The sequence below is a fragment of the Sus scrofa genome, chromosome 1 (assembly GCF_000003025.6).
Source record: "Sus scrofa isolate TJ Tabasco breed Duroc chromosome 1, Sscrofa11.1, whole genome shotgun sequence".
Taxonomy (NCBI): domain Eukaryota; kingdom Metazoa; phylum Chordata; class Mammalia; order Artiodactyla; family Suidae; genus Sus; species Sus scrofa.
This window is the reverse complement of record NC_010443.5, coordinates 213,858,232-213,876,614: the sequence shown is the minus strand read 5'-3', so window position 1 is coordinate 213,876,614 and position 18,383 is coordinate 213,858,232. Positions and strand designations below refer to the sequence as shown.

Below are 18,383 nucleotides of genomic sequence, written 5' to 3'. Positions count from 1 at the left end.
GGATTTCCTGTTTCCACCTATAAGTGTCAGATATAGCCTTAGGACAGAATGTACTGCCAAACTACCCTACCAATCACAGGAAAGCACTGAACTGGAGGCATGCCAAAGATACTGGAGTGGAAAATGCAAAGTAAAGGAAAAGAAGAGATGGAGGGCTGAAGAGAAAAATATGAGAAGGACGAGAAAAGAAACTTAAAAGATCATGGGAAATAAGGGCATGGTCACAACTTTTAGTGTAGAGAATGTCTCTGTGTTGATGCTGTAGGTATTTGCTCCAGGTATTTTTACTAACAAAAATGCAGACTCTAAATAGGTTAATGAAATACCACTGAGTGTGGCCAATCAATCCTATGTGTAACCAACATATGGCTGCTCTTCTCACAGCAAGGAATCCCAGTGGTCCTTCTCAGGTTTTGGTCCTTTACCACAATTTGGCACCAATTTATTTCTTTACTGATGGGCCAGATTCAATGACTAAAGCTTGGATGTTTATTCCTTTCAAAAAGGCTCTATGGTCTTTCTTGGATATGCAGAAATATCTGGGGAAGGAAACTGTGTGGGACATCCTCCTCCTTTTTCACTGAGGCCAGATTTAGTGACAATGAGATGGAGGGAAAGAGAAATAATAATCTCTAGCTTGGGGTTAACAGATGCAAACTATGGCATTTGGAGTGGATAAGCAATGAGGTCTTCCTAGATAGCACAGGGAACTACATCTACTCACATGTGATAGAACATGATGGAGGATAATGTAAAAAAAAGAAGAATGTACATATATGTGTGTGTGTGTGACTGGGTCACTTTGCTGTACAATGGAAAATTGACACAGCACTGTAAACCAACTATAATGGAAAAAATAAAAATCATTAAAAAAATAATAATCTCTAAATTTAGTCAGTTTCTCTGGTGCCAAGGAAGTTGCTCAGTTAGTCTTAGAAAACCCAGAGCATGGGGCTAGTATTACAATTCATACTCATAATAGATGTGTGGTATGTCCTGACATTTAAAAATGAACTTCTCCCTCACTTAATCTGTTCAAATAATCTCCAAGGAACCAGACTCCAAAAATCCTAGCTGTTAAAATTTTGTTTTGCTCCGTTTAGCTTTGATGATCACAACATGGGTAATTCTGGCTGCCCACACTCTTATCATATTGTTTTAAAACAGAAATGTGCTAAAATGGTTATTTTCTAGCAAAGAATTTATAACAAACATTTGCAAGATGAAGTGCTTGATCATCATCAGTGACACTGGTCATTTTTTAAAAAATTGAATTTACTGTTGCAAAGTATTAAGTGGCATGTAATGGTCTAAATCAGGCTCAGATGAACATAGAAGTAATATTTTTTTTTTCTCCTAAGTTTTCAGAGGAGTCAGTATTATTCTCATTTTTTCACCTTGGGAAAAAAAACAAAAAACAAATAGTGACTAGAAACAGATTCTGAATTTTTATATTGCTATTTTTTGTATCTATTAGGGTCAGAAAGCCCTAGGATAAGTTCATTTTTCACAGTGACAACTATTTACAGTGTGCAGAAGTTACATGGGTGAAAAGGAAATAGAAGATCACATGATATTTCAGATATGGCAGAAAATGCTAACAGTATAAAAATGTTTGTTTCTGATGTGAATCATGCACAACAAAAAGTGCTACTCCATAGTCTAAGTGGAGTTTTATATTTTCACCTGGCTTTCATGAACAGGTAAAATGGAGAGCAAAAGAGAGATAGATTGTGTGGAAGATCATACCTATTTAACAGGAACAAAGATATTCACACATATGGATATAGGCTTCAAAGAAGTGAATTCCAAAACTGAACGATTTTTACATCAAGAATGTAACCCCAATTCTGCCACTACTGGTGTGCAGCTCCTTGGGTAAGTCAACTACAGAGCGTCTCAATTTCTTCACTTAGGAAATGGAGGGTTAGAAGATGATATCTAAGTTTTGGCTCAACTCTGTTATCTTAATAGAATAAGAAATTGTAAAATGTGGACAGTGATGAAATCAAGAAATGTGGACAGTGTTACAATAATCTACCAAAGGTAGATCTCTGAGTGTATTAAGTGGGTTCAAAATGTTTTATTACCTTTTGGCTAAAAAACTATTTTTTCATGTGTTTTTTTGCTGGATTAATGGCAAGCACACTTTCTCGGAGGTAGTCAGTTTCCTGTCACTGAAAATGTTGGGTAGCTTGCTGACCAGTGTTAAGTGATTTTAGGGACAATAAGACAGCAGTGACTCTCAAGCTGTAGTATGCATCCCAGTCAGGACAATAATACAGCAGTGACTCTCAAGCTATAGTGTGCATCAGAATCAGCTAGGAAACCTTGTTAAATCACAGGCTGCTGGACCAATTCCCAGGGGTTCTGAATCAGTAGGTCTGAAGTTGGGTGGCCAAGAATTTGTATTTCTGTCATGTTCCTAGGTGATGGCTAGTGCTACTGGAACTACAGAAGTTCAGTATTGGGAAGAAGGCAGGTTAGATGAACATTAAGATCTTTTTTTGGGGGGGGGTTAATTTTAATCAGGAATTCATGTCTAGCCATATGGATAGATGGATGGGTACGAGTTAGAAATCTGAAGGTTAGCTTACACTGAGCAATAAATAATCAACAAGTATGGGTATTATTGCTGTTATTCAAGGCTTGAAGACATACAAAATAATTTGGAATTAGTGAAAACTTATATTTAAGGCACTGCCATCAATATTAGCAGGGTGTGAAGTATGCTATGTCTTGAGATCAAATGGTCAGTAAAAACAAACAAAAAACAAAATTGGCTTACATTAACACATACAAATGCTCATTTAACCTTAACTGCAGACAAAACTCAAAGACGGGTTTTACTACCTTCTAAATTTAGATACTCATGTTGCAACAGAAGAAAGGGTGGGGGAAAAACTGTAATTGTAATGTATACATGTAAGGATAACCTGACCCCCTTGCTGTACAGTGGGAAAATAAAAAAATAAATAAATTTAGCTTTAAATAATCTATCTGATCTTCATATTTAAACAGACTAGTTCCCCATGAATCATTTTAATATCAAAATGTCCATCTTCCCCTTGCCAGTTTCATCATTTGCATCGAGCCTCCACCCTCAGCCCCTACAGAGTCTACCCGTATCTTTTTTTTTTTTTTTTTAAACTAAGCATTAAAGGGGTTTGTTCTCTATTCCTCACCTGTCAGGTTTACTGCTCCATTTTAATGCAGCAAAAAAAGAAAAAGAAAGGCTAAATGTTAGTTGGCCAATGGTAACAAGAGTAACCATGACAACCAAGATTTAACAGTGCTCATAATCAGGGACATAGAACTGACACACATTAGAAAATGACAGCATATCAAGATATTTAAAGGCCTCTAATCATGAAGCAAATGGAGGACATGAGCATAGATGGCTAAGTAATGCATTTCTTTGTGTGTGTTAATGTTGGATTCACTTTTATTCATCAACCTACAACACACTGCCATTATTAATTATATCTCAGTAAGTGTTTGATAGTAGAGATATAATTTGATTTTTACAAAACATGCCACGAGAAAACTACTCATGTACTTAATGGGACTATAACATTATCCCATATAAGAAATTTAGTTCATTTAAAATAGACTTCAGTTAAGAGGTACATGATTGCTTTAATGATATAAAATACCTGCAAATTGCACTGACCTGCACAAAATTTTGCACAATTGTAGTAATACACCATAACGTAGTAAGGTGGCAGAAATAATTTCTTCAAACACCTTTTGACAAGCTGATCGTAAAATCTTTCTTTCCAATAAAAGATTAAATATATTTTCAGTTACTCATCTTTATAAATCTACAGAGCATAACCCATCTATACAGCTGTACTAATGCAGAGAAGTATTTTATTACCAGCCCCTGACAGGACAGATATTTTCCTAGTCAAAGAGGCACTGCTCCCTGTGAACATTTCCAACTCATTCTCATAGACACTTGCACCTGTGATATGTGGATTAACCATATTTTTTATGTATAGAATATACCCAAAAAGAAGTCTAAATAATCTTCATGTTGAGGCAAATTGCAAAGATTTAGTGAGATCTCATTTGCAAAAATATACAGGTCTACCTCACTGCCAGTGAAAACATACCCCTGCATTGGTAGAGTATCTGGCTTTAAGGTAAGTCAGTCCATCTCCTTTCAAAAACACAAAAGTCCACATCTAAATTATACAAACACACACATACAAAGTGAATAATGAAAATGGTATGTAATATAGTTTTACTTTTATTTGTAAAGTGATTTACCTGGTTGTGCCAGTTTTTTTTTTTTTTTAAAGCCTACATATATGTTTCTAACTTGTTCATTTTAATCAATGAGATCATCAATGAATTAGTTGTAGAAAAATCTATTCCTCTGGATGGAAGAGAAATGCTTAGTGAATTGCCAGTTTTGTATATGAAAAAGCTGTTGACTATTAGGATGAACCAGTGCATAGTGTGGGAGTCATTCCCCTTGTCACAGAAATGTCAACCTCACCACACACATGTGTACAGATTTGGTGCAGCTATCTAAATTTGAAGTCTTTTGAAAGTGGTGTATTTAAATTATTGCCTGCAGATTTTATTACAGCTCTTGACATTCAAGATGAGGGTGACAGTGATGGAGTAAACAAGAGTAGGGAAATGAGTTTGCTTAACATTATTGGACTTGTATAAATTTGATTATTCAATATTCCCTGTGCCATGCACTCTTCTTGGCACAAGGAATACAATGAGGAATAATAAAGAGTCCTTAACCTACAGGTTAATAGGAGCAGAAAGCCAAGAAAATGGACGACACTAATGCAGCAGGTTTTACAATACAGAGGAGCAGAATGTGTCTTAACAGCACAGAGAAAGGGACCCTGAGGCAGCCTGAACTGGTAGAAGAGGACACGGGGTGGAGGACACTCAGAAAGGCTTTCATATGGTGAGTGGATCCTAGCTTACTTTTAAAGGGTGAGTTAAAGCTGGCCAGGTCAAAGTGGGTGGGGGGAGTGATTTGTAGAGTGAGGAGAAAGACTTTTCAGGCTTAGGGAAGGACCTACTCAAAGGCTAGAGGACACGGTCAATTAGCACTACCGAGTGCAATTAGGTGTGGCAGCATATTTCTTCACAGCAGCTCAAAATATTCAGGAATGTATTTCTCTCTTGGATGAGACCTTGGAAAAATACATAGGACTGATAAAAACAGAGAAGACTAAAGAAGCAGAGCCCACAAAGAGCCAGTGCGGATGTGAGAAAAGGTAAAAATGCTGAGGTATATATTTTAGCCACATCTACCTCATGGTCTTCAGGCACACACCTTGGGTTGAGATGGAAATTATTTACCCTCTATACTCCCATGAACATTAAAAACGTTAATTCAGTCTAGACCATGCCTTAGCTCTTTCCCACCTCCTTATCCATATTTTTTTCATCCATAGACATCATAAATATTTCTCATCCATCCTGAAATGGTTTTCAAAGAGTCAGGTTAACACTTTATTTTAAATATTATTTTCTATAGAAATAATTCCTGGACAGTTTTAGAAATAATGACTGCAAAGCCTTACATATATAACAGGTGTGTAGGGTAGATGAACATCTAAGAGCATTCATTTGCTTTATGAATTCTTTTTTCTTTGTGGGGACATATAGATGAAAGGCATGGAATCATTTGGAAAACATACTCACATATTGGAGGCAGAAATAATATAGTGTTACTTCTATTTTTTTTTTCAGTTTTTCAGGTTATAGAATATTGTTATCTAAAAAAGCTACATGCTTATTTTATAATCAAGAAAGGAAGGCCTGGAGTATTGGCATGACTTTCTACCCCATAGAGCAGGTTAGTTAGAGAACTGGGAATTGAACTCAGGTTTTCGGCATCCTAGTTTATATTTTTCCCCTAAAGTTTGCTACATCTTATCTCTGCAGCTCTGCAGTTTAAATGGAAAAAAAAAGTCATTGTACGTATCACAGAGTACAGAATTAAAAAAAAAAATTCTAGTGCAAGAAAAATAACACTGAAGACCTATCAAATATATCTTAACTGTCTGACAGCTCAGAGACATTTTAGGGCCCTCACAAAAACTTTAGTGATGTGTTTTGTCATTGATTATCAATGTATTATTTTAGGTTTAAAATGATTAAATTTAAAATAAACTCAAATGAATAGAATGTGATATAAAATTAATATAATTAATATGAGTAAGTCTTAAATCTCCTCACATAGTTGGGTGAATTATATTTCTTTACATGGATAAATTATCCATAGCTAGAGATCTCCTCCACACATAAGTAGTCTTGTAAGCAGGTGTACATCATAAAAAGGATTATCAAGATCCTGTAAGTCAACAATATTTTATACTCATTCCCTACTCAAAATATTATGTACGTATATGGTAAGTGAAATACTTTAATAGTAATAATACTTCGAATTTTAAGTCACTACCTATGACCCATGTATAAACTAAAAGCCTCCTAAAAAGAGGGATATAGTACTTATTATATAATTATCTTTGTTCTGAATCCAAGCTATAAAAGATACTATTCATTGCCTACAGAAGATTTCCTCTTGAACTGCTTCATGATAATCAGGAAGGACATGGTTGGGTCTACTTGAATTTCAAGTCAGGAATGTTCTTTACTGCTGAAGCAAGCATTTCTATTTCAGACATGCTTCATGGGCTTTCAGATGGTTAGCTAAATATACTTAGCATTCGAGGATGTGTGCATTTCCCAACAATTGCATTAGACGATGCTTACATATGCACACACTAAAATGGAACTCCAACAGTCATAAAATCTTTAAATATGATGCCTCTTTTTGCAGGACTAGGAAAAATTATAACTAAGTTGATTTTTTTCAAGCACATGTGGATAAAGAAAACCTAATTATAAATCTTTTAAAAATTATCAAGGTTATAATCCTGTTTCTTCCATTTACATAACTAATTCACAAAGCTATGCTCCTCTCTATTAAATGGAACAACTTAATGATAGCCAGATAGATCTGAATGAAATACAGCTGTAAAACAAGGTTAAGAATTTTGTCCATTTTGAGTAATCACAAAACGTCAAGTGATTCGGTCTAGAAATGCAACTGTAAGCACTTGTTTTCTGATTTGACTCTCACAGCAGGATGGGGGCCACCTGAATAAATGTTTCAGAGCAAACAAGTATAGTTCTATTTCTGCTTTGTAATTATTATCTTCTGGTAACAGGTGCAGTACATGGACAGAAGAGGGAATAGCTCTGGCTTGGACTCATATAGGGTCTTTTACTGTTCTGGGGCTACATGAGACCTCATGCTTCCTGCTGTTAGCTGTTAGACAAGCGAAAGGTGAGTCAACACGACAGGCTCCTTTCTATACACACTGATAAGATGCAGATTGGGATGGGAAGACTGAAACCATTGACCAAGATATTGTGGCCTTCAGTCGCTTGGTTTTTCAGGTATTTTATGGCTCGGAAAACTGACTGATGGCTGGCAGTGATCAGGGGGAAGAGTAATGATGGATAGTCTTTCCATTCTTTTTAACTCTAAAAGAGGATAGGATATTTTAAAGGGCTATGGGTATAAATGACTTTAACTTGTCCTATTATTTTCTCAATCCTGGAATAAAATGGAATAGAGTGTTATAAGAGAAAGTTTTTCAAAGGAGAAGTGTCTTGAAAAGTTTTCTTTTTCTTTTCTTTTCTTTTTGAGTGAAGAGCTTACGAAAAGAAGGTCTATTTCCAGGAACATAAGAAGAACATATTTAACATAGGAATTCTGGTAAAAACCATCCATGTAAACCCAATGAAGGGAGGTATATGGGTAAGAAAAAGAAATAATGGAAATAAGATTGTCAGGTTAAACATGCAAGCAAGAACCAAAATGAATACATTCTTATCTGATTTTGAGGGTCAAAGTTATGGTGAGGGGAGAGAGGAGAACTATCCTATAGTAGAAGGAAGAGAGTATCTCCACAGAAGCTTTATGAAAGATGACACACTACAAAGGAAAATGGGAACATGGATTAAAGCTTCATGAAAATAAAATTTGAATTGGAAGAAAAGTTGATATAAATGGACATAGTTCAGAATTTGGTTATTCTAAATGTTTAAAGAGTATTATTATGTTCAGTTTTAAAAATTTTATATTTTTAGACCATTATATATATAATATTTAGGTCAAAAAGAATTTAAGGGAAAAAGAATTACTAATGTCCCCTATCCAACTTACTAAGCAGTGACCTGGGGGTGGGGTGTTATGTGTGAAATCTTGCTTACATGTAATGGAGGTGGAAACAGGATTGACAAAAGAATAGATCAGAAAACATGGGTTTTTAATGTGGATTATTTCCATCCTAACTGTAGTCAAAGATATTAAATCATATTGATACTTGGCAATATCAAACCTGAAATAAAGGAAAATGGTACATTGCATTTCATCTTGGACACAAATGGGAATTCACTACTGGAGATGCAGAATACAGGTTAAAAGAAAAATGGGAAAGGGTTCATTCTTTTTCTTTTCCTTCTTTAATGTTCAGTTTTTAGCTACTTTGGTAAATTCTGAGAACTAGCCATGGGGGAAAAAAATCTCAGCACTGATGTGATTTATGAAAGAAATGGACACAAATGTGCAAACATGTAATAGTGTTTCAAAACCCTGCTGAAATGGAGCACTTAATGTTTAAAACAATCCAATGTGAGTTTGCTTGGGATTATCTGATCATGAAGGTAATGACATCTCAACTGTCATGCAAAGTACTCCTCTCAGAAGATGGAGGTTGGGACCTGTGTCTCCTCTAGGCTTTACATCTTGTTCTAACACTGATGGATATATTTTTTCCAGTGCTTATTCTTTGAAGTGTTTTTACTAAGATCAACCATATAAAGACCATAGAAGGATGACAAAATCTTCAAAAATAAGGCTGTAATAGAAACATTGGGCAAACTTACCTTTTATAAAGAAGAATAGCTATGACAATGCAGATGATAAAGACCACCGCAAGGACAGGACCTACAACCCAGATCAAGCCTTCTTCTTCATCTGTGATTGGCTGTGGATCCAGATCCATTGACACAACGGGGTCCGAGTAAGGGCTGGTTGCATACATCTTCTGAGGAAAAACAGAGTCTATATTAGTTATAAAATAGTATTTTTATAAAATACTATTCTAGATAGTATTTTTAGTATTAAAAGAAGCAAAGATTCAGGACATAGTGGATTTGATAATGTGTGCAAAATGATGCTATTAAAAAAAGGAGAGGAGGGGAAGGAAGGAAAAAGTAAAGATATTTTGCAATCTTTACATTTCCTCATAGAGTAAAATATTTGATAAAATCATTTTTGATGGTATACATTAGTCCACAGATAATTTTTCATTGGAATCTATATATGATATATTAAAGTATAAGTACCAGGAATTAACCAGTCACAAAATGTTCAACGAACATTCTGCTAATTTTCAATGTGAAAAGTCAACAAAATATTATATTTCATCATCACTTAGTTAAGGAGCCCAAACTTTAAATGTACACATTTATAAAGCAAAAACACCAGTATTTCACTAAATATTAAATTACATAGTTCCAAGTATTATACATTAGTTATAAAATGAAGCCCAGTGGACAAAGTTAAGAATTTCAAACAAAAAGTCCAGTGTTCAAATTACAGATGCAAGGTGTATAAAAATGGTAATATGGCTTTCTGGAACATAATTTTTTAAAATTTAAAAGGATTTCACAATTTCTATTTAATTTTACTTAGTTACTGCTCAAAGTTTGGTGGGTATGATTGTTCCCAATAGAAAACTGATACAGAGAAAAGGAAAACCTCATATACACTGTTGGTGGGAATGTAATCTGGAACAACAGAACTATCATATGATCCATCAATCCCACCCATGGGTATACATCCAAAGGAAATGAAATTGCTATTTCAAAGAGATCTGCACACCTGTGTTCATGGCAGCAACATAAGTGCCCTTTGATGGATGAATGGACAAATAAAATGTGACATATAAAAATATATATGTGATATCAATATATATGTACATATATACACAAATACACATATATATATATATATATATATATATATACACACACAATGAAAAGGAGAAAATCTTGTCCTTTGGGACAGCGTGGATGAATTTGGAGGGCATTATGCTAAGTGAAATAAGGAATTCAAAGAAAGACATACAGTATATGGTTAGAAGAAGGATGAGTTTCAAGGATCGAAAGTGCAACACTGTAACTATAGTTAATAACATGGTATTGTATACCTGCAAATTACCATACACACATAAGAATTAATTCTGTGAGGTGATGAGTACATTAATTATGTTGATCTTAGTAGTCATTTACAATGTGTGTGTGTGTGAATATACAAAAATACAAATTCATCACCTTGTGTACATTAAATATGTACAAATATATTTGGGAATTATCAAGTTGGAAAAAATATAAGTAAAATCTCTCGATAAAGGAGAATGGACTGAATATCCATGAATTCTGTTTCTGCAACATCCTATTATGGTCTGTCCTGAATCTGCCCCCTTTTAAAGTACCATCTTCTCCAATAAACCAGGTCCTGGGATTGGAAGAATTAATATTGTTAAAATGGCCATAGTACCCAAAACAATCTACAAATTTAATGTGATCCCTATCATATTACCCACGACATTTTTCACAGAACTAGAATAATCCTAAAGCGTATATGGAACCATAAAAAAGACCCAGAATTGCCAAACCAATCCTGAGGAAAAAGAACAAAGCTGGAGGCATAACCCTCCCAAACCTAAGATAATACTACAAAGCTGCAGCAATCAAAACACCATGATATTGACACAAAAACAGATGTATGGATCAATGGAACGTAACAGAGGACACAGAAATAATCCCACACACCTATGGTCAAATAATCTTTGACAGAGGAGGCAAGAATATGAAATGAGAAAAAGTCTCTTCCACAAATGATGCTGGGAAAACTGGACAGCAGCGTGTACCTCAATGAAACCAGAACACACCCTCACACCATGTGCAAAAATAAACTCAAAATGGCTTAAAGACTTAAAAAGAAGATATCATAACACTCTTGGAAGAGATCACGGGCAAAATAGTCACTGACATAAACCATACAAATGTTTTTTCTTAGGTCAGTCTCCCAAGACAATAGAAATAAAAGCAAAGTAAAAAGTGGGACAATGAAACTCATAAGCTTTTGTACAGTAAAGGGAACCATAAAAAAAATTGGGGCTAAAAGGAAATATCTGCAAATGATACAACCAACAAGGGCTTAATTTCCAAAATATACAAATAGCTCATAAAACTCAAGATCATAAAAAAATGAACAACCCAATCAAAAAAGTGGCAGAAGACCTAAAGACATTTCTCCAAAGAGGACAAACAGATGGCCAACAGGCATATGATAATATGGTCAACACCACTAATTATTACAGAAATGCAAAGCAAAACTACAATGAGATATCACCGAACACTGGTCAGAATGGCCATCCTCATCAGTCTATAGATAATAAATACTGGCAAGAGTATGGAGAGAAGGAAACCTTCCTTCACTGTTGGTGGGGATGTAAATTGGTGGTGCAGCCACTATAGAAAACAGTATGCAGGTTCTTAAAAAAAACACACACACTAAAAACAGAGTTACTATATGATCCAGCAATCCCACTCCTTGGCATCTATCCAGACAAAATTAAAATTCAAAAAGATACATGTACCCCTATGTTAGCACTATTCACAACAGCCGAGACATGGAAACAACGTAAATGTCCATTGACAGAGGAATGGATAAAAAAGATGTGGTTTATATAAGCAATGGAATACTAATCAGCAACAACAACAAAAAGAAATAATGCCATTTGTAGCAACAGAGGTGCAACTAGAGATTCTCATACTAAATGAAGTAAGTTAAAGACAAACACCATATGATATCATGTAATATCTGGAATCTAAAATATATAATTGAACTTATTTACAGAACAATCTCACAAAGAAAACAAACTTATGGTCATTAAAGGGGGAAAGGGGTGGGGGAGGGATAATTGAGGAGTTTGGGATTGGCAGATAACACTACTATATATAGAACTGATAAACAACAAATATCCTACTGTATCGCACAGGGAACTATATTCAATATCCTGTGATAAATCATAATGGAAAAGATAGGAAAAATATACATAAGTATAACTGAATCACTTTAATGTACAACAGATATTAATATATTTTAAATCAACTATACTTCAATTAAATAATTTTTTGAAGGTGCTATCTTGTCCAATAGGGACCAGTCCATATTCCCAAGCTACCCTGCCTGTCCTGTAACTTGCTTCTCATCTTTTCACTCTAGCACCATCACTGATCCTATTCTTCTTGCTTGATCTAACTGTCCTTATTCAGTTTTTACCCCTCCAGACATCTTTTCCAAATTTGCCACAGTGGATCAAGACTTCAGGCTCTCTTAATTCTGAACTCAACTAGTCCTGTCCTAATCTTGACAACTGATCATGTTTTATTAACTGTCTCTGAATCCATCCTATGTGGTAGTATTCTTAAGTTCTGTTCTCTGCTAGTATGTCTTTGTCACCCTTGTGTAGCAAAGTGATCCCCAGCTTTAACTACCAGCCTCTATATAGATTACTTTCCAATTAACATTCCTTAGCATAGAAGCTCTGCTAAGTCCCAGACATTCATTTCCAATTCCAGTTCCTAGGGAGTCCGCCATCTATCCTCAAATTGAAAAATCACAAGTTAGGTAGTTTCTATCCTGGTGCAGTGGAAAAGAATCCGATTAGTGTCCATGAGGATGTGGGTTCAAACCCCGGACTCGCTTAGTGGGTTGTGGTGTAGGTTGCAGAGGCAGCTTGGATCCCACATTGCTGTGGCTGTGGCATAGGTTGGCAGCTCTAGCTCTGATTTGACCCCTAGCCTGGGAACTTCCATGTGCCGCAGGTGTGGCCCTGAAAAGCAAAAAAAAAAAAAAGAAAAAAAAAAAAAAAACAGAAAAAAAGAAAGAAAAAGAAATCACAGGTTATTTTCCTGCTTCCCAGATATACCCTCCTTCTGACTTGATAATTTCTCTCATCCTCTAGGAATGAAAAACTTCCAATTTTATCTCATCAGATATTCCCAGGTCCACTCATCCTCTTTCCATTCTCAATACCTCATTTATGCTCATCCAAGCCACATCAAGAATTTCCTCTTCCATCTAACAATCTCTACTGCTGTTAGAGTTGTTATCCTAATTTGCAACTATAAAACCTTCAGAAGGCACTCTGGGGATTCCAAAATAAAGGCGTACATTTGAGCATGGTTCTTAAGGGCCTCCACAATTTTGTTTTAAACTTAAAAAAAAAAATCCTTTTTTTATTTTTATTTTTTCCATTATAGTTGATTTACAGTGTTCTGTTAATTTCTACTATACAGCAGTGACCCAGTCATACATATATATGTATTCTTTTTCAGACATTATCCTCCATCATGTTCCATCACAAGTGACTAGATACAGTTCCCTGTGCTATACAGCAGGATCTCATTGCCCATCCACTCCAAATGCAATAGTTTGCATCTATTAACCCCAAACTCTGAGTCTATCCCACTCCCTCCCCCTCCCCCTCCCCCTTCCCCTTGGCAACCATGAGTCTGCTCTTTCAGTCCATGAGTTCTTTTTCTGTGGAAAAGTTCATTTGTGCCATGTATTAGATTCATGACAGAAGTGATATCATATGGTATTTGTTTTTGTCTTTCTGACTTACTTCACTTAGTATGAGAGTCTCTAGTTCTATCCATGTTCCTAAAAAATGGCATTATTTTGTTCTTTTTTATGGCTGAGTAGTATTCCACTATATATATATATATATATGTACCATATCTGTTTTAAACTTTCTTACCACATACAACATATTCCATCAGAGTGAATTTCTCACTACCTCACCCAAAATGCTCTATTCTCTCTCTTTAACTGTCTCCCAAGTTCCACAACATTTAGCTCCTGAAATCCAAATAATCTCCAAGGCCTCATTTAAATTTTGCCTTCCTTGAAGATGCCTCTCCTTTACTGGAAATAATCAGCCATCTCACAAACTGTAGGTAAAAATAATTTTAAAAACCTTGTATACATGCCTTATTTTCTTTAATAAAGCTATAAACTCCTTGAAGGTAAATATTTATATACCATTTGTGTTTGTATGCTTAAAGCAGCCAGTACAGAACCTTGCATTTAGTGAGTTCCCAGAAGATATATATATATATATATTTTTTGCTTTTTCATTTTTAGGGCTGACCCACAGCATATGGAAGTTCCCAGGATAGGGGCTGAATCAGAGTTTCAGCTGCTGGCCTACACCACAGTCACAGCAACTTGGGATCTGAGCCGCATCTGCGACCTATACCATAGCTCATGGCAACATCTTATCCTTAACCCACCGAGAGAGGCCAGGGATAGAACCCACATCCTCATGGATATTAGTCAGATTTGTTTCCACTGTGCCACAACAGGAACTCTAGAAAATCTTTGCTGAATAAAATAAAATGCTCATTTCTTTTCAGATGGCTGATATTATTAAAACTTGAGAGAGTATACTCATTTTTCCATGATCCATAAATACATCTAATTTTTAATCTGTGTTTAAAAAACTAGTTTAGAGCATATATTCTGAATTTAAGTTGGACAAGTTCAATAGTTAGTCTGGGGAAAACATATCCCATTAGATGTTTGTAGTTTATTCAGTCCATCTTTCCTCACTATCCTCAGGAAAGAGACTGAATAGGCTTTTAGATTTTCCAATGCATCAAAAGAAGAGAAAAACTCAATATATTTCTAACCTTCTTAGAAGCTGCTATATATATAAAATATGTACAGTAAAAGTATTTACACAAAGGATTTAGCAAATACACTCTATATCCAAGAAACATGATTCTTGATACAATTGACCATTTGTAGATCACACTCAAATTGTCTGGCAGACTAAAGTAAGCAAAATGCTCTGATTAGAAATTCTTTACCAAGAATCTTTGAGATAATAATCTTGGTCAGCCAACATGAAAATCTAAGCAGAGGTTTTCCCAAAGTACGTAGATATCCAATCCAAATCAGGAAACAGAGACATGTTAAAATGAAAAGAAAGCAAAACCATAAAATGCTATCAGCCTTGTGAAAAGTAGAATTTGTTCAGAATTGGGGGGGGGGTGATGGAAAACATTAAACCTTTGGTCATTCTAAATCACTCCACTGATATTCTTAATGAGGCAATTAATTGGGAGAAAGTTCAGATCCCTAGGAGCAAGGTAGATATTTTCTGTATGCAAATTAATCATCCAACCCTTGGGTTAGTTAGCCACCATATTAACAATCACTCATGAAATGTTCAGGCTTACAAAAGACTATCACTATGTGCCTTATACTAGTTGGGTACAAGTCTCTTCTATAAAATAAATGCTGGCCTGAACACATACATAAAACATAAAGGAAATGCTGTTAGCTTTGAGAGTGATAATGACTAAGGTGATGGCAAAAAGGGGCAATTCAGATAACAGACCTTTGGAAAGAAATTCTCAGATGACAGACATACTAGGAGAAGGTTTAAGCTATTCATCAATGGTCATGCATTTCCATACTAGTAGAAACATTTGGGAGGCGTCAAAAACCAGTCTATGAGAGTGCATGATCTGACGAGATTCCTCTTTGCTGGATTCTCTGATCTACCTCAATGCTCTGAATGTGCTTTCTGGAATGTCCTAAAGCTACTTAAAGAAAATTACTTTCAGATATCTGAGAGTCATTAAAAAAAAAGAAAAATATTTCCAACACTCCATTCCCTTGATGCTCTGCCTTAAAACCTTCAACTAGAAAGAGAAAGCATATCTGTGCATTAAAATTCCAGGAAGCCCGTCACTTTGTTTTCAAATGACATCCTGTGCACAAAGGTAAACCAGGCAGAAAGGCTGCCTTTGTGTTTTGATTTTCCACAAGGGAATTCCTTCAGTCATTTGAAGAGACGCCCCACTGTACATGCTAACACCTGATGTGGAGAAATCTTTGATGTATTTTGGACTTCCTATACAGGGGAAGGGACTGGCTCAACCTAGTTGCCACACCTGTCAGTTTTAAGCCTCATTAGAAAGACACAGACGGCCACTTCAAAATCCACCCCTCCCATGTATGATTTCTCTTCCTCGCTCTTTTTTAACATTCAAAGCTACTAAAGCATAAAATGACATAAGAGCAAGATGAATTACATAAAAGAAGATGACTCATTATTTAGAGTACCTTAGGAATTCTCTCTTTTATTGAATTATTTTCTAACTCTTGGCTTTTCACTGATAGTCACTAGTACATTGCTGTAATTAAAGAAGCAGGCTGTGCTTGCCTTTTCCTAGATAAGACTAACTGTGAATCTGTTTAGAAAGCATTCTGGGCTCACTGGCAGTAATAGGAGAATGAAATACATACAATCACCCTCAATCAATATTTTCAAATACCAAGAAATATACCACTTTTGACTGGAGAGTTTGTTCCTATTGTAATCACAGGCTAATGTCTATTAGGTATTATGCCTAATACATATGTGTGTGTGTGTGTGTGTGTGTGTGTGTGTGTGTGTGTGCATGTGTATACATATAATAGAGAAAAAAAGTCATTTTAAGAGGGTGAGAAAGGAGATAAACAGTAATGGCTATCACCACCTATCCAGATGTTTGTCACATCAAAGGTCTCAAGAACCATGTCCCTGTAAGGTATCCAAATTGGAAGCGAAGAACTAATGCTGTCACTATATGCAGATGACAGGATATTATATAAGAAAAATTCTCACGTCTGCACCAAAAAAAACCTGTTAGAACTAATTAATGAACTGAGAGAGAAAGCAAGAAAATAATCATGTTTAAAATCACATCAAAAAGAATAAAACTCCTAGAAATAAATGTAAGCAAGTAAATGAAAGACCTATACTCTGATAATCATAAAAATGCTGATGGAAGAATGTGAAAATAATACAAAGAAATGGGAAGATATCCCATGTTCTTGGATTGGAAGAACTGTTAAAATGACCCTACAACCCAAAGTAATCTATAGATTTAATGCATTCTCTATCAAAAGTAGTTTTCACAAAACTAGAACAAATAATCCTAAAATTTATATGGAACCACAAAAGATCTTGAATTGCCAAAGTAATCTTGAGAAAAAACAAAGTTGGAAGTATCATGCTCCCTGACCTCAGACTATACTACAAAGCTACAGTAATCAAAAGTATGGTACTGACACAAAAACAGACATATAGATGAGTGAAAAATAACAGACTCCAGGGGTATCCTCATGCACCTATGGTAATTATTCCACTATACAAATGAGGCAAGAAAATACAATGCAAAAAACAGAGTCTCTTCAACAAGCAGTGCTGGGAAAGTTGGACAGCTACATATAAAAGAATGAGATTAAAACATTTCCTCACGGAGTTCCCGTGGTGGCACAGTGGTTAGCGAATCCGACTAGGTACCATGAGGTTGCGGGTTCTATCCCTGCCCTTGACCAGTGGGTTAACGATCTGGTGTTGCAGTGAGCTATGGTGTGGGTCGCAGACTGCGGCTCGGATCCTGTTCTGCTGTGGCTCTGGCATAGGCAGGCGGCTACAGCTCCGATTAGACCCCTAGCCTGGGAGCCTCCATATGCCGCGGGAATGGCCCAAGAAATGGCAAAAAGACAAAAAATAAAAATAAAAATAAAAATAATTTCCTTACACTATATACAAAATAAACTCAAAATAGATTAAAGATTTAAATTTAAGACCTGAAACCATAAAACTCCTTCAAGAGAACACAGGCAGAACACTCAACATAAATTGTAGCAATCTTTTTTGATATCTCTAATGCAAAAGAAATAAAAACAAAAATTAAAACAAACAAAAGGATCTTTCACATAGCAAAGGAAACCATCGATGAAACAAAAATATAACCTACAGAATGGGAGAAAATATTTGCAAGTAATATGAGTGATAAAGAGTTAATATCTAAAATATACAAAAAATGCTATCAAAAAAAATAATAAAGCCTAATCAGAAACGGGCATAAGACCTGAATAGACATTTTGTAAAAGAAGACATATGGATAAAGGGCACATGAATGCACACCATCTCTACCCATCAGAGAAATACAAATCAAAACCACAATGAGATATCACTTTAAAGTTGTCAGAATGCTATCATCAAAAAGTCATAAATAATAAATGATGGCAAGGATGTGGAGTAAAGCAAACTCTTGCATTTTATTGCTGGGAATGTAAATTAGCGCCGCCACTATAGAAAACAGTGTGAAGATTCCTCAAAGAACTAAAAATATGATCCAGCAATCCTATTCCTGTGTATATATATCCAAAGAAAACAAAA

General features: G+C 35.4%; 1 protein-coding gene across 14 annotated transcripts in view; it reads right to left on the bottom strand.

Annotated features, from left to right (window-relative positions):
* Positions 1 to 18,383, bottom strand: part of PTPRD (protein tyrosine phosphatase, receptor type D) — a 2,180,605-nt gene that overhangs the window by 136,399 nt on the left and 2,025,823 nt on the right. For 7 of the 14 annotated variants that reach the window (XM_021074310.1, XM_021074296.1, XM_021074327.1 and 4 more), the window contains 2 exons: positions 8,944 to 9,104; positions 3,186 to 3,200 (listed from right to left, as the gene is read on the bottom strand). In XM_021074310.1, the coding sequence (XP_020929969.1) occupies positions 3,186 to 3,200; positions 8,944 to 9,104 (176 nt within the window). The remainder of the gene's footprint in view (positions 1 to 3,185; positions 3,201 to 8,943; positions 9,105 to 18,383) is intronic. The other 7 variants (XM_021074373.1, XM_021074376.1, XM_021074352.1 and 4 more) reach the window with 2 other exon arrangements.